Source organism: Palaemon carinicauda, chromosome 32 (genome assembly GCF_036898095.1).
Source record: "Palaemon carinicauda isolate YSFRI2023 chromosome 32, ASM3689809v2, whole genome shotgun sequence".
Classification (NCBI taxonomy): Eukaryota; Metazoa; Arthropoda; class Malacostraca; order Decapoda; family Palaemonidae; genus Palaemon; species Palaemon carinicauda.
The window spans coordinates 79610257-79625244 of NC_090756.1; the positions used below are offsets into that span (position 1 = coordinate 79610257).

The 14988-nt window shown below is 40.8% G+C and overlaps 1 protein-coding gene across 3 annotated transcripts in view; it reads left to right on the top strand.

The window, feature by feature from the left end:
• The window catches only part of LOC137625403 (coiled-coil domain-containing protein 102A-like), a 291278-nt gene that overhangs the window by 216544 nt on the left and 59746 nt on the right, over positions 1-14988 (top strand). For all 3 annotated transcript variants that reach the window (XM_068356292.1, XM_068356291.1, XM_068356290.1), the window contains exon 6: positions 11137-11340. In XM_068356292.1, the coding sequence (XP_068212393.1) occupies positions 11137-11340 (204 nt within the window). The remainder of the gene's footprint in view (positions 1-11136; positions 11341-14988) is intronic.

Sequence of the window (14988 nt, forward strand, 5' to 3'; positions counted from 1 at the left end):
TCTTAAAGGTTTTAATTGCCTATTATCCATGGAATTCCACAATCACAGGGGATCTCAGAACTTAGTGACTGCTGATAAAGAGGTTTATTCCTACACATATACAAACTTCCGAGTCAATTAAATAGGTTACACCTAATGTCGATATTCTACAACCAGAAAAGGAAAAAGAAAAATGCATTTTCAATTGTAACTATAATAGGTTGCTTGGCAACTCCACTGCTGAGCAGCGTTACTTGCTCCTATGATGCAAGCTCCACTCTACTGCTGGTTGTCTTCCCATTAAGAGGTCTCCCCTCTGCTCATTTATGAGTTACGACTTCATTTCATACTAGATTACCCTTATGGTGTTTTGTGCTTTGTCTAGAGTCTCTAGTGTCATGTGGAACTGCCCTGACTATGATGGTTGCCTTTGTGGCACCTTCATTAGTTAAGTTGAGGTCAATCTGCATCCTCTCTGCCCTTTATGCCGTGGTAAACATTGTTTTTGAAATCTCCATTATTATAGGGAAGAGCGGCCGTCCTCCCATTGGGAGGGATATCGTTCCTGTCTTAAGAAACGAGCCAAGATAAATTGTTCCCCTGTCTCATCTTCTGGTGACAGTAAGAAACGTAAGTTCTTTTTTTTGGTGACTGATATTCCCCACCCTGCTCCTTCATTTCTTGAGCCCTTTGAAGCTCCAGTTATGGAGGACAATGGCCATGATTTAATTATTGATGATAATTTTGTGCATGTGTCATCACCTAACTATAACGAGTGATCATGAGTCGCTGCTAGAGACAGATCCCTTGGCTATGGCCGTTGTGCTTTCAGTGCCTGAACCGGTCCTAGTTTCCTGGGTCCCCGATAATTCTGATTTGTATAGATCTCCCTCGCCTCACACTAGCATGCTGAGTGGTGAGCCCTATATTGCAGAGTTTCTGCTGGATGCCCTTTCTCTTTAGAGGTTTCACCCGTTAAAGCGTTGAAAGTCTCCCCTAGTTTCCGTGCACGAACAACCCACCGTAGAGTTGAGACTAGCATCTCCCCCGTACGAAGGCAGACCTGTTGGAGAATCCATTTTCTTCACCCCCTCGTACCTATGAGCCGAGCTCGCCTCGTGCACCTAGAGGTCCTCAGCACAGCTCTCCTCTTACAAGTTCTCAGGACTTGTCGCAGAACTTCCCATCACATTATCTTCACTTTTTTCGGACCGCTTCGGCAGTGTCCATAATCACAACTTTGGCTTGACCAAGTTGTCCAAGTATGGTATGGTATTGTAGCTTCTTCCTGTTCTAAGCAAACTGCACGGAAACCAGCTGTTATAACTATGCATTCTATAATTCCGAGCGTGTTAACATGTCTGTGTGTGCTGCTGTTCCTATGCGTGTTGATGGCACTGAACGAACCGTCATTACAGCATGTGATAATATTCCTCAGCATAATGGCTATGATTCCATGTCACACGATAATGCCCAAGTTTGTAAATGAATGGAATCCCCTCGTGGCTGTGTTCCTTCATCAACTTCGACTTACTATGAGGTAGCTTCTACTCCCAAACTTCAACTACCTCGTTCAAACTCAACAACCATTTGCCATGCGAGTGACAAACCTGTTATTTCACCGCGCCGTACTCAAGCAAGTACATAGCCTACTGTTCATAAGACTTCAGAATTTACACATTCTTTGGAACACAATAAACCTATTTCAGGTATTTCTACTTTTCTTTGAATGGTCCCCTCATCCACAACCAATATTGTTCCAGTGTTGAAACTTCTTAGACATGGTCCTTGTTGGAAGCTCCCTAAGTGGTCATCCTCAGAGAGATCATACTCGTCACACAGGTCGAATTCTGGCTCCTGAGAAAGACCTCCCAATTACTCCCTCGCAGTATTCTAGAGGTAGAGACACTTATTTTCATAGTGAGTATAATTCTTTCCATTCTTTCTCTGTCTCCTTTTCTCTCTAGTCATAGAATGTCGCTAGAGAGAGGAAGGGTGTTGGAAGAAAAGTTAAATCATCTGGTGGAACCGCCAATTACATGTACCCCGAAACAGGAGCCTATTTCTGAAACTCATGACCTCATTACCATTGATGACTCACCGAACCCCGTTGCGTGTGCGGACACTAGCTCAATTGATGTAGCCTCCCTTCAGGTTCTGAAGTCTGGGTCGGAAGCAACTCGCTTTATCCGAATCATGAGCTTAATCCATCTCTTGGATGGCCTAGATGAGTCTCCTTGCTTGCAAATAGTCAACAGGTGTTGTGACATTGACACTTTCTTTCCCCAATCGCAGAGTGCTAAAAAAGGGATTTTGACGAAGGAAAAATCTATTTCTGGGCTCAACCTGTGTCACTCCGTGAAATGCTCCTTAAAGCACCATTTCAAAGGTATAAATACTGCTAAATATACCAGCGAAAAAAGTTGCATGGAATGCCAGGAATATATCCAGCTCGCTCACCTCTAAAGGGTGTCGGTATTAAAATTGGGGCGAGTGATACCACTATCAGAGGTTCCTTTCCAATAAGACTTCTCCCTCCTCAAAATCCCCCGTTACTACGAGGTGTCGTTCACTACAGCTACTCCCCCCCCACCACCACCACTACCTATCCTTCTCCCAACATTCCTTGTTAGCACCCGTGAACATAATCCTAAAGCTAACTTATATAAAGATAACAGAAAGAAAAGAAGAGTTGTGGCCTAATAAAGCCTTCCATCTCTAGGCCTTACTTGCCTTCATCTGAGAAGTTCCAAAAGACAAAAGGAGACAAAGAAAAATAATATTCAAAGATAATGTCCATCATCCAGTGGAAGTGCAGAGGTCTAAATACTAATAATGATCAAATTAAAACTTTACCTATGGACTCAGACGCAAAGATGATTTGTTTATAAGGAACTAAGATTAGTGACAAACCATTTAATCTTAGGCTCAATTATCATTTTTGTAGATCCCCTCCTTTGCAAGAAGCAAGAGCTCAAGGTGGCACAGGTTTTATTATTCACAGGTCTGTAAAATTTGAAACCATCCCTCTCAGTACACCACTTCAGACATATGCTGTTAGAATGCATATCGGGGAAAAAATGACTTATGCTCGCTATATCTTGAACCCTCCTTAGAGCTTTTCCTCTTCGATCTCGCTAGGAATCCAAGAAGTCTTAGACTCTCTGACCTCCAAGACCTGATCAATCAGTCCCCTGCCCCTTTTATTTTAATGGGTGATATTAATGCAAAGCATACTTTTTGGGGTGGAAATGTGTGTGATAGATGAGGTAATCTTGTTGAAGAATTAATTGACAACAACAATCTTATACCAATGAATGATATTCCTCCAACTAGGTATGATGTATTTAACGACTCAACATCTGCCATTGATTTATCAAACTATTACTCATCCATTCGATTGGGTTGCCTTTGTTCAGTTGATAAACACCTACATGGCAATGACGATTGGCCAATATTGTTGAATTATGCCCACAATCTTCCTTCTCCGTGTCCACCAAAATGGAAGATAGAGGAGGCAGACTGGACATCCTATGAGAACTGTGCACACACCCATAGAGAGTATGGTTACTTTACATTTCCAGTACATGCTTATTAACATCTTTCAAATGTTATTGATGATAATTCTAGCAAGTTTATACCTAAAACATGTGGTTTACTTCATCGCTCTGTAGTTCTTAGGTGGAGTAAAGAATGTGCCAGTGCAAAGAAAGTGACCCAAACTATGCTCACTTAAGAATAAACTATGAAGCGGATAGAATAGCGTACCTCAGAGCCTGTGCCAAACAAAAAAGAACTTTAAAAAAGCAAAGAGAGCACCTTGAATGAAATATATATCTAATTTCAATATCAAAACCCATCAAAGGAAATATGGGACATGATTAGAAAACTTCAAGGCAAATTTGTCTCTAGACCTTTACAAATATTAAGTGAAAATAATAGATATATATCTGACCCTAAAGATGTAGCAGAGGTACTTGCCAAGCACTTTGTTCATGTACTAAGTGCTGACAATTATTCACCAACATTTCAATAAATAAGAGCAACAACATTTGTTCCTCCTGCTTCTTCCAATACTAAAGCTTTTAACTTCCCTTTAAGTATGGATGAGATGCAAAATGCTATCTCTGGCTCATCTTTGACTCCCTTTGAGGATGGCATCCGATATGAAAGGATTTCACATCTCCCAGTTGATATTAAGGAATTTTTCATTAGAAACCCTTAATGGTCTATGGTTTCCTATACATCTCCAGATTCCTGGCATTCTTCAGTTATAATTCCTAGCCACAAGTCTGGTAAAGACCCAGAACTGTCATCTAGTTAAGGCCTATAGCCTTGACTAGTTGCATATGCAAACTATTTGAGAGAATGATCAACAACACACTTGTGTGGTGTCTAGAATAAAAAAAAAATCTTTTATCAAACAGGCAGTTAGGTTTGAGGAAGAATCAAAGTATGTTAGACCCTTTGTTGATGTTATCAAGGGAAATTTCAAATGCCTTTTCAAACCAAAGTCAGGAGGTGGTTTTTTTTTTAACCTCAAAAAAAGCATATGACACCACCTAGATGGGTGATATTTTAAAACAGTTGTTCTCGTGTGATAAAAGAGGATATGTGTTTTCTTTTATTGAAGAATCTGTATCGAATCATTCAATTAATGTAAGAGTAGGGTCAGAACTATCTTCATGCTACTTGCAAGAAGAAGGTGAAGGTGTCACCCAAGGCAGAGTACTGAGTGTGACCTTACTTGCTGATGCTATCAATAGTATAATGAGTCACTTACCTCCTGGCATACAAAGGTCACTATTTGTTGATGATTTTGCAATTTATTGTAGTGGATCTTTTGCACTACAAGAATGCCAAAAGCTTCAAATTTCTATAAATGCTCCTTCTGCAAGGGCAAATTCTCCGGGATTCGAGTTCTCTCCTCAGGAGACCAAAGTCTTTCTTTTTACTCATACTCGTAAAAGAGAAGAGAGCCACCACACTTTTCTTAGATGATTGTATTTTGTTATATGGGGATAATGTCAAGTTTCTTGGGGGTAATTTTCAACAAGAAAATGACCTCTGGTCCCCATATAAATGACTTATCCATCAGGGTTTAAAAGTTAATGAAGGTTTTGAAAGTTGTATCACATTTTGATTAGGGTACTGATAGAACAACTTTGCATAGACTTTACACATCTTTGTACTTGAACAAGTTAGACTTTGTGTGAGTCAAATTTATGGATCAGCTACTAAGACTTTGCTTGGAAAACTTGTTGTTCACAATGCTCCAGTGCAGATGTGGAGCCCCACCCCATCTGCACTGGTGCATACAGAACATCTCCCATTGATAGTCTGTATGTGGATTTTGGCATGCCTCCCCTTTCCATCCTCAGAGAGGAATTGAGTTTGAGGTTTTCAGCCAAGTCCATCACCATGGAAAACAATCCTAACCATAAGTAAGTTAGGGCTCCTGTAGATCGAGCTCCTAGCAGATCTAGAATACCCAAGCCTTTGGAAGTACAGCTGAGAAAGGATGCCAGAGAAGTCGGTTTACTAACAGCACAGATAGCTTTTGTAGGATATCCTGAGTCTCCCCATTTGGTACTAACATCACAGATAGCATTTGTAGGATATCCTGAGTCTCCCCTTTTGGTACTAACATCACAGATAGCATTTGTAGGATATCCTGAGTCTCCCCTTTTGGTACTAACATCACAGATAGCATTTGTAGGATATCCTGAGTCTCCCCTTTTGGTACTAACATCACAGATAGCATTTGTAGGATATCCTGAGTCTCCCCTTTTGGTACTAACATCACAGATAGCATTTGTAGGATATCCCGAGTCTCCCCTTTTGGTACTAACATCACAGATAGCATTTGTAGGATATCCCGAGTCTCCCCTTTTGGTACTAACATCACAGATAGCATTTGTAGGATATCCCGAGTCTCCCCTTTTGGTACTAACATCACAGATAGCATTTGTAGGATATCCCGAGTCTCCCCTTTTGGTACTAACATCACAGATAGCATTTGTAGGATATCCCGAGTCTCCCCTTTTGGTACTAACATCACAGATAGCATTTGTAGGATATCCCGAGTCTCCCCTTTTGGTACTAACATCACAGATAGCATTTGTAGGATATCCCGAGTCTCCCCTTTTGGTACTAACATCACAGATAGCATTTGTAGGATATCCCGAGTCTCCCCTTTTGGTACTAACATCACAGATAGCATTTGTAGGATATCCCGAGTCTCCCCTTTTGGTACTAACATCACAGATAGCATTTGTAGGATATCCCGAGTCTCCCCTTTTGGTACTAACATCACAGATAGCATTTGTAGGATATCCCGAGTCTCCCCTTTTGGTACTAACATCACAGATAGCATTTGTAGGATATCCCGAGTCTCCCCTTTTGGTACTAACATCACAGATAGCATTTGTAGGATATCCCGAGTCTCCCCTTTTGGTACTAACATCACAGATAGCATTTGTAGGATATCCCGAGTCTCCCCTTTTGGTACTAACATCACAGATAGCATTTGTAGGATATCCCGAGTCTCCCCTTTTGGTACTAACATCACAGATAGCATTTGTAGGATATCCCGAGTCTCCCCTTTTGGTACTAACATCACAGATAGCATTTGTAGGATATCCCGAGTCTCCCCTTTTGGTACTAACATCACAGATAGCATTTGTAGGATATCCCGAGTCTCCCCTTTTGGTACTAACATCACAGATAGCATTTGTAGGATATCCCGAGTCTCCCCTTTTGGTACTAACATCACAGATAGCATTTGTAGGATATCCCGAGTCTCCCCTTTTGGTACTAACATCACAGATAGCATTTGTAGGATATCCCGAGTCTCCCCTTTTGGTACTAACATCACAGATAGCATTTGTAGGATATCCTAAGTCTTCCCTTTTGGTGTAATTAACCTGTTAAAGTATGTTTTATGGCAGGAGGGAAAAATACCTTAATCAGTAGTTAATGAAAACTGAATTTTTAAATCATGTTACTCAACATCCGGGGAAAAATGTTTTTACATATGGTTCCTAATTGCCTGCAGGAGTTGATAGTGCAATTGTGGAGTGAAGGATATAGTTATTAGAAGGAAAATTCCATCCTCTTGTTCATTATTTACTACTGAGCTGTATGCAATAATTCTCGTAGTTGACATATTTTTAAAATGGTAATCAAAACAGTTTTTTACACAATTTTTATGGATTCTGTAGTTTTACTCTCAATTAAAACAAATTATGCCATTCCATCATCTAGTAGATGAGGTGCAGGAGTGGTTAGTACTTTATTAGTGTAGGAAGAATATCAGTGTTCACTTCTATTGGGTCCTTGCCCATGTTAGGGTGGATGGGAATGAAGGAGCAGATAAGAGAGCTAAGGAAGCTTCAGGGCTACTTAACCCCTCCCCAAAAGTACTCCTTGCAAAAATCTTAAAAGTAAGATACATTTTCACTATGATAATAAATGGCAGGTTCAATGATCTGAACTGACCACCAATACTGTACAAAATTGAACAAATCCACCCTTCAGAGGATAAATTGTCATATTGTAATTCTACAAGTAGAAGGGATAACATCATTTGAACAAGGCTGCGTATTCGCCATTCACATGCAACCCACAATTATTTAAGGACGAGTGGGGTAGGGAGACAGGTCCCTCTTTGTAATACCTGTCAAGTGGTAATTGATATTAAACATGTTTTAGTCGATTGTCCTGTTTCTTATCTTCAGAGGAAGGCTCATACACTTCAGGGACAAACCTTTAAAGGATGTAATGCCCTGAACTTGAAAGAGTTTATACAGAGTATTGGGTTGTATCACAATATTTAATTAATCTTAATTTATTTATTTCATCTTTTTAATTCCTTGTTATTACACATTTAGATTTTGTACGAAAGTGGTTTTATATGTTGAAATGATAACTACTGGTGTTAGTGTATGGGTATGGCCGATGAATTTGTATTATAGGGCTGAATGCCTTTTGATGCCCCAGTGCTTGGCTTGAGCCCTAAATTTTATAATCCTATCCAATCAAATCAGACTTGTGACGCACTGGACTTGTTTATCACTCAAATCTTGGCCACAGAGAACTTACTCAAGGCGAGTAGATCCTCGAAGTTGAGCGCCAAAGAAGATTTGTGTCCGTCTCTCAACAGCCCCAAAGGAACTCACCTTTTAAACAGGGTAATCAGTAAAGGCACTTTCTTCCTCTTACAGACATCCAGCAGCCTAGGAGGCAAGACCCTCAGCCCACCTTTCTCCATAGAGGACACTCCTCCAGCCGAAGAAATTGTGGCCGTAGGGGCTCCCTCTAGGGAGGGCAAATATCCCAACTTACCACCAGTAGCGGGATGCCTACAAAGCCATTGACACAAGTGGTAGTTCTTCGAGGCCAATCCCTGAACCATGGAAGTTTTGCATTCAGGGTATTATCTCATTCATAGACTGCCCACCCCTTTTGACTCAGACTGACGGTTGAATCATATTATTTGAGGGGATCTGCAAAGGGCCTCCTCTTACAATAGGGGGTGTCCAAGATGTTAGAGTAAGGAGCTGTACAGTAGAGGAAGTCTTAGACAACTCCCCAGGCTTCCTCAGCAATCTCTTTTTGGTAGAGAAGCAAATGGGAGGTTGGAGACCCATCTTAGACTTGTCCCATTTGAACCTGTTTGTCTTACAAACAAGGTTAAAAATAGAAACAAGGGCCACTGTTCTTCAGGCCATCAGGATGAACAACTTCCTGTTGACCACATACTCGAAAGACTCGTACTTTCAGTTCCCCATCCATCCAGGGTCAAGGAACTATACTAAGGTTCCCCTTCAGAGACAGGATCTTCCACTTCAGGGTGCTGTGCTTCGGCCTTTCCACAGCACTTTGCCCTTGTCTCAGCCTAGGCTCATACCATGTGCATCAGGCTTCTGAGGTATCTGGATGACTGGCTTTTCCTTGCAGTGTCTCGAGCCTTGCTAGCACAGTACCGAGATCTTCTCCTCAACTTCTGCAAGGAGTTGGGGGATTCAGTTGAATGTAGAGATGTCCAGCTTTGTCCCTCAACAGAACATCAGATACTTAGGCATGGGAATTGACTCGGCCCAAGCTAGAGCATTTTCATCTGCCGACAGGGTGCTGAGATTCAAGAAAGTGTCAGAAACCTTCCTGGAAGAGGAACCGCTCCAAGCTCGCTCTTGACAGAAGCTTCTGGGACACCTCACCTTGTTGAAAAACTAATGCCCTTGTGGAGGATGCTTCTTTGCTCGGTACTTGGGGCTCTGAAGAGTTGGTGGTTTCAAACATTCGACCCCATACAACCCTATTGTCAGTGCCCCAGGAGGTAGTGACAGATCTTCAATGATGGTTGCGGAAGCAGAATCTGTTAGCAGGAACACCCGTACAGTTTTCTCCCCCTGGAATTCCTTTTGTTCTCGGATGCTTCATGTCAAGGGTGGGGTGCTCACCTGCGAAAGGAGCATATTTAAGGTCTGTGGTCTCAGGAGGACAAGGCCTTTCCTATCAATTACTAGGAAATGAAAGCGGTGTATCTAGTCTTACTTTATTTGGTTAGTGTCATAGGGGGATTATTGCTCAAGTCAAAGCCACTGTTCCCATGATTACTGACTTTTTAGTGTTTCTGAAGAATGAGATATCTTTTCAGTCACTGTGGTGAAAGGCTACCACTTGGCCTTGAGCCACGTTTTAAACTGAAATAGCTTAATCTCCCCTCTAAATGGAAACTATCTGCTCTCAATAGAAGTTTTAAATAGACTTGCTTTCTTCGGGAACTCAAGCCTCCATCTTAGAAAATATCTGAAGAGAAGAACCTCTCATAGGACCAAACTTCTGAACTTATTTGTGAGCAGAAGCCACTGCGAAAAGAAAATATCTAAGAATGCCATCTCTTTTTGCTTGCATAAAACTATAATAAGAGCATATAAATCCTCAGGGGAAGTGTTCACCATGTGTCCCCCATAGAGCACATGATGTCCATCGTCTTGCTACAACCTTAGAGTTCCATAAGAACCACTCTGTATCCTAAGTTCATAGTGCAGGTGTCTGGAGAAGACAGATCACCTTCTCAGGCCACTACTAAAAGATTGTCATTGGACGTTTTTTTCTTTAGGTCTTATTGTTGCAGCTCAACAATTAATTTACCTTACATTCTTATGGGATGCCTAACCTTTTATCATGGTATCAGTTATTCTCTATATTAGATGGGTATGAAATGTGCATCAAGTCTGAACGTACTCGCAAGATGAGTCCTGGAGTACTTGCTTGGATCACACACTAATGCGGGTGAGAATAACAAGTTCTTAATTGTGAGTGTTTGTATCTCATAATTTGATATTTTGATGCCTAATTTTGATGTAGCTTCACCTCTTAGTCCGAACCTAGAGGGTACAGAGACTATAGCTCCACCCCTTTACGAGCCTATTGGAAAGTCTTCACCTACCTACTTTTGACTTTTGCATAATGCCTGGTTTCACTATTGTAATTGTCTTAGAGCGAGTGACCCCTTCCTAACTTTCTTCCACCTAAGAAAGACTCCCATTTAAAGGACTCAGAAGTTTGGATCCACGTAGGAGTAAATTACAAATTTGAAAATTGCATTTTTACTAACTATACAAACCTTAGTTGTTTAAGCAAAGGTTCCGTCTCAACCACCCCACAAGTCTTTGACCAGGATATTATGGAGCCTGCAGTGGAGTTGCCAAGTAATCTATTATAGTTACAATTGAATCACGTTTTTCTTTTTTATTGTCTGGTCGTAGAAAATCAACATTAGGAGTAAGCATTTAAATGATTCAAGTTTGTATAGCTAGGAAAAATACAAATGGTTTTTAGAATTTATATTTTATTCTACTTGAAAGTGGAACCATTAAATTTTTGATTGTTGATAACAAAGAATTCAACAATTTTCGTATTCTTTTTTGAAATTTTGGAAATAGTTTTAATATTCCCAACTTATAGAATGACTTTTCAGACATGTACAAATTATGCAGTATTGTCATCCATTTTTTAAAGCTGTATTATGTGAAAATATTCTCTGTATGTATTCTTTTATTGTTTACTGATATATTATATTGAAGATTTTTTCTAGGAATCTTATTCTCTTTAATGATTTTTTGGCTCATCTATGGCATTTTATTGCAGTGAAAAATTAGTTCTACATCGTGAGTCCTCAAAATGGCAGGCCGAAGCCAACGAGTTGCGTTCCCGTCTGGATGATATAAGAGCCTCCCGCCAAGAAGCAGTAAAAGAACTTGTTTCACTGAGGTCACAGCATCAGAAAGAAGTTCAGACATTGCAGCTAGAAATGTTGGATGAAGCATCATCGAGAGAGTGCGTTGATCGCAGGTTAGTAACTGAACAGTTTGTCAACGGAAGATTTAGACATTTCATATGAATAGGCACTTTAAACTGTGAAAAATAGCATTATAGAAGAGTTGGAAAACATTATACAGTATTATATGTACAGGTACTCCCCCATTAACGACAGGGGAAGGGGGTAACAACCCCGTTAGCAAGCAAATTTGTCGTTAAGCCTATCAAATGTGCTTTTATGTTTCCTTGAAAAGTGGTGATTAACTTTTGAAAATCCACAGCATTTTCTCAATCAGCTGATCGCTTGTTTTGACATCCAATATATGAGCACCAAAGATAAATGAATATACATGCTGTAGTACTGTACAAAACATTATCGTCATCATCATATCTGAACTTGTTTTTTCTTTATGTATTAATTTCTTGTTTAGCTAATATTGATGTGTCCTTTTCTTTCATTCATAAAGTTTATGTTTATCAGCTGTTTCCAGACACTACCACTCTAACATGAGTATGCATACCAAAGAAACATCCCTGCCTGGCAATTTGACAGACTAGGGTTCAAGTTCCGCTCAAGCACGATAGGTTTCAAGTAGTGTCTGCAACCTCACCATCCTTGTGAACTAAGGGTGGGGGGTTGGGAAGCCTATAGGTCTACTAACTGAGTCATCAGCAGCTATTGCTTTGCCCTCCCTGGTCCTAGCTTGGGTGGAGAGGGACTTGGATTCTGATCATATATATATATATATACAGTCAGTCTCTAGGCCATTGTCCTGCTTGATAGGGTATTGTCACTGAGCCATGCCTCAGCCATTCATGAGTAGCCTTTACTCTCTCTCTCTCTCTCTCTCTCTCTCTCTCTCTCTCTCTCTCTCTCTCTCTCTCTCTCTCTCTCTCTCTCTCTCTCTCTCTCATTTTATGGCTTTTCTTTTAGTCCACCTACAAGACCTGTTTGTTATATACATTCTTAGGTATTCAGAGTAGCGCATTCTGCATTAATTGTAACATCCACACTATCGAAGCAATTTGAAAACAAGAACGTCTTCAGTTCATTCTTGAAAGCCTTAATATCGAGTCATCAGTGATCTTTGATGCCAGGATGCTATGGAAATCAAAATCAATCAATTAATCAATGGAATAATTTGAAACTATCTGTAACTATTCTCGTGTCAACACGATTTGTTGGCTGCACAGTATGTAGCAATTCTCTTATTTTGGAGGTCTGATTCTGATAACTTGATGGATTATTGTACATATTTTAAATTCAATTCTTGCTTTAATAGGCAGCCAGTGTAAATCAATTAGTGTAGGAGTGATCCTTTCTCAGAGTTGGGTACCTTTTATCAGTCCTGTTCCTCTGTTTATTATGTTTTGTAATTTCTTAAGTTGCTCTTTTGATAGATTGTGGTAGATGGAGTTGCAGTAGTCAATCCTGGTAATAACACATTTTATCACAAGATTTTATACAGAATGTCCATCCAGGTACTTCTTTATAAAAACAATTTGTTCCGACAGATACAAACCTTCGCTATTTGTAGGGTACTGTATTACTTTTGGCAATGCTGAAAACCAGCCTAGACAATTTTAGTGAGGGATAATTACCCCATCCGCTAGTTAGCGGGAGGGGGTTAGGGTAGACTAGCTACCCCGCTTACTCACACCTGTCGGTTGAGTAACCACTTTTACTTTTGGCTCGGTAGAGTGCAGACGTGCCGTCTCTCTCTCCCGTTAAACAAACTGCCTTGACTTTATTACTTTTTCTTTTGTGTGTGTATGGTTATTGTCCCGCTATGCGGACATGTCCAGGGATTGAAGGCCGCCGCTGCGGCACCTTCACGTCGTCCGTGGAGACGGACCCACACCCTTTATGCCCGGCTTGCCAGGGAACTCAGTGTTCGCGGGACAACACCTGTTCCAAGTGTAGGGAGTGGCCTGCCTCCCAGTGGGAGAGGTTTGCGCGTAAGAAGAAGAAGAAGTCTAAACGCGAATCTTCGCTTTCGGGGTCTTCCTCGAAATCGAAGAAATCGCGGGCTTCTGCTTCCTCTACGCCTAAATCTCTGCCCGAAGCTAATCCTCGACCAGGCCCTTCCGGGGTATGGCCCCCTCTTAATGAGAGAATGCCTTGATGAAGTCATTGAGCTTTAGCACGGCACTTCATTCCCGTGCTGAAGCTTGGTGACGGGCAAGAGGGCTCTCGAACTTGGGGAAATTGCTCCCCCAGTTCGAATCTAAATTTCTCTCTTTCATATTTTTCTTTTTCTCAATATTACTTCGACCTTATCCTAATTTCATAAACTTTCTTTAGTCTTGCTTTCCAAACTCTATGAGAAAAATTTCCCTCATTATAATGTGTATATATTATGTACATATATATATATATTTTTTTTTTTTTCTCCTATGGCTTGGATGTTTCTACATCCATTGTAGCCCCGGCGGGGATGTTCATACATCCTTTATTGCTGCCTGCTTTGATGAGTGGGAGGAGGTATCACGGTTGGGAGGTGTTTGCATTCAAAGCTATATGTGAGAGTATTGGATGATTTCAGCCATCCCGAAGATGGTTTGGACCTTTTTGGCGGAACTATTCTCAAGTGTTGGGTCTTTGGAATCCAGAGGGATCCAATGCTTGGGGTAGGACTCTCGGCTTTTGGCCAGAAGCCCGTCATCATAGATATGGGGAGGATGATTCCATAATTTCTTGGTCTCAGTCCTAACAGGCGGGTTCAGCTTACACCTGTGCCTCTATATCTGTTTTGATGCTATCCTTCGGGTAGGGTATGGAGTGGACCATCTGGGAAGTATACTCTCATTGTGCCGATAGTGGAGAGTGCAAATTTCCTTTCCGACGTGTGATTGTCTAACATTCTCGAGCACGTACATCAAACTAACCCTTTTCTCTCTCTTGTCTAATGGATTCTTTAAGGAACAAACCCCCATCCCCTGGATACGCTGACTCTCCCCCGGCACTGTTGACGACCTCTGCTAATGTGATAAGGGAAAGCTCTGTTGATGACCTCTGGAACGGGAAAGGACCATTCTACTGATATTTCAAAATCGAGTAATTTTGGTAACACGAGGAAACTTCGAATCCTTCATGTTACACAAATTTCAATAGAGACAAATTATGATGATCTATGTAAAGCATTTGAATGCTATGGATGCATAAAAGAAATAAGGATGAAACTTGAAGCTGAAACTTGGGATTCATGGATATCTTATAGTAGTTATGACGAAGCATTTAGTGCAATAAGTAACTTGAATAATATTAAAATTAATAACTTGAATGTCGCGGCCGCTTTCTGCGATAAGGTACCAAAAGATTTGGATGTGTACAGGCCTGCCGACTGGTTGGAAAAAGACGCAGATTTAGTTATGCCCTCCCAGAGAAATCCAAAACCACCGATGTGGCTTATAGCTGAATCAAAGGGGGTTACAGGGAATTATTTTAAAATATGCAAATTAATTCAGAAAAAAGTAGGAACTATTGCACCAGGCTATATATCTCGTTTCGGAAAAAATAGTTTCCTTATCCATGCCAAATCCAGTACACAGTCGGTAATATTGTCCAATATGAAAATAAGTAATGATGACATTAAGTTAGATGTCAAACCCCACCTAAATTTTAGCTACGGAAAGGGCGTAGTTTTTAACAGAGATCTATATGATTTTACAGAGGAGGAG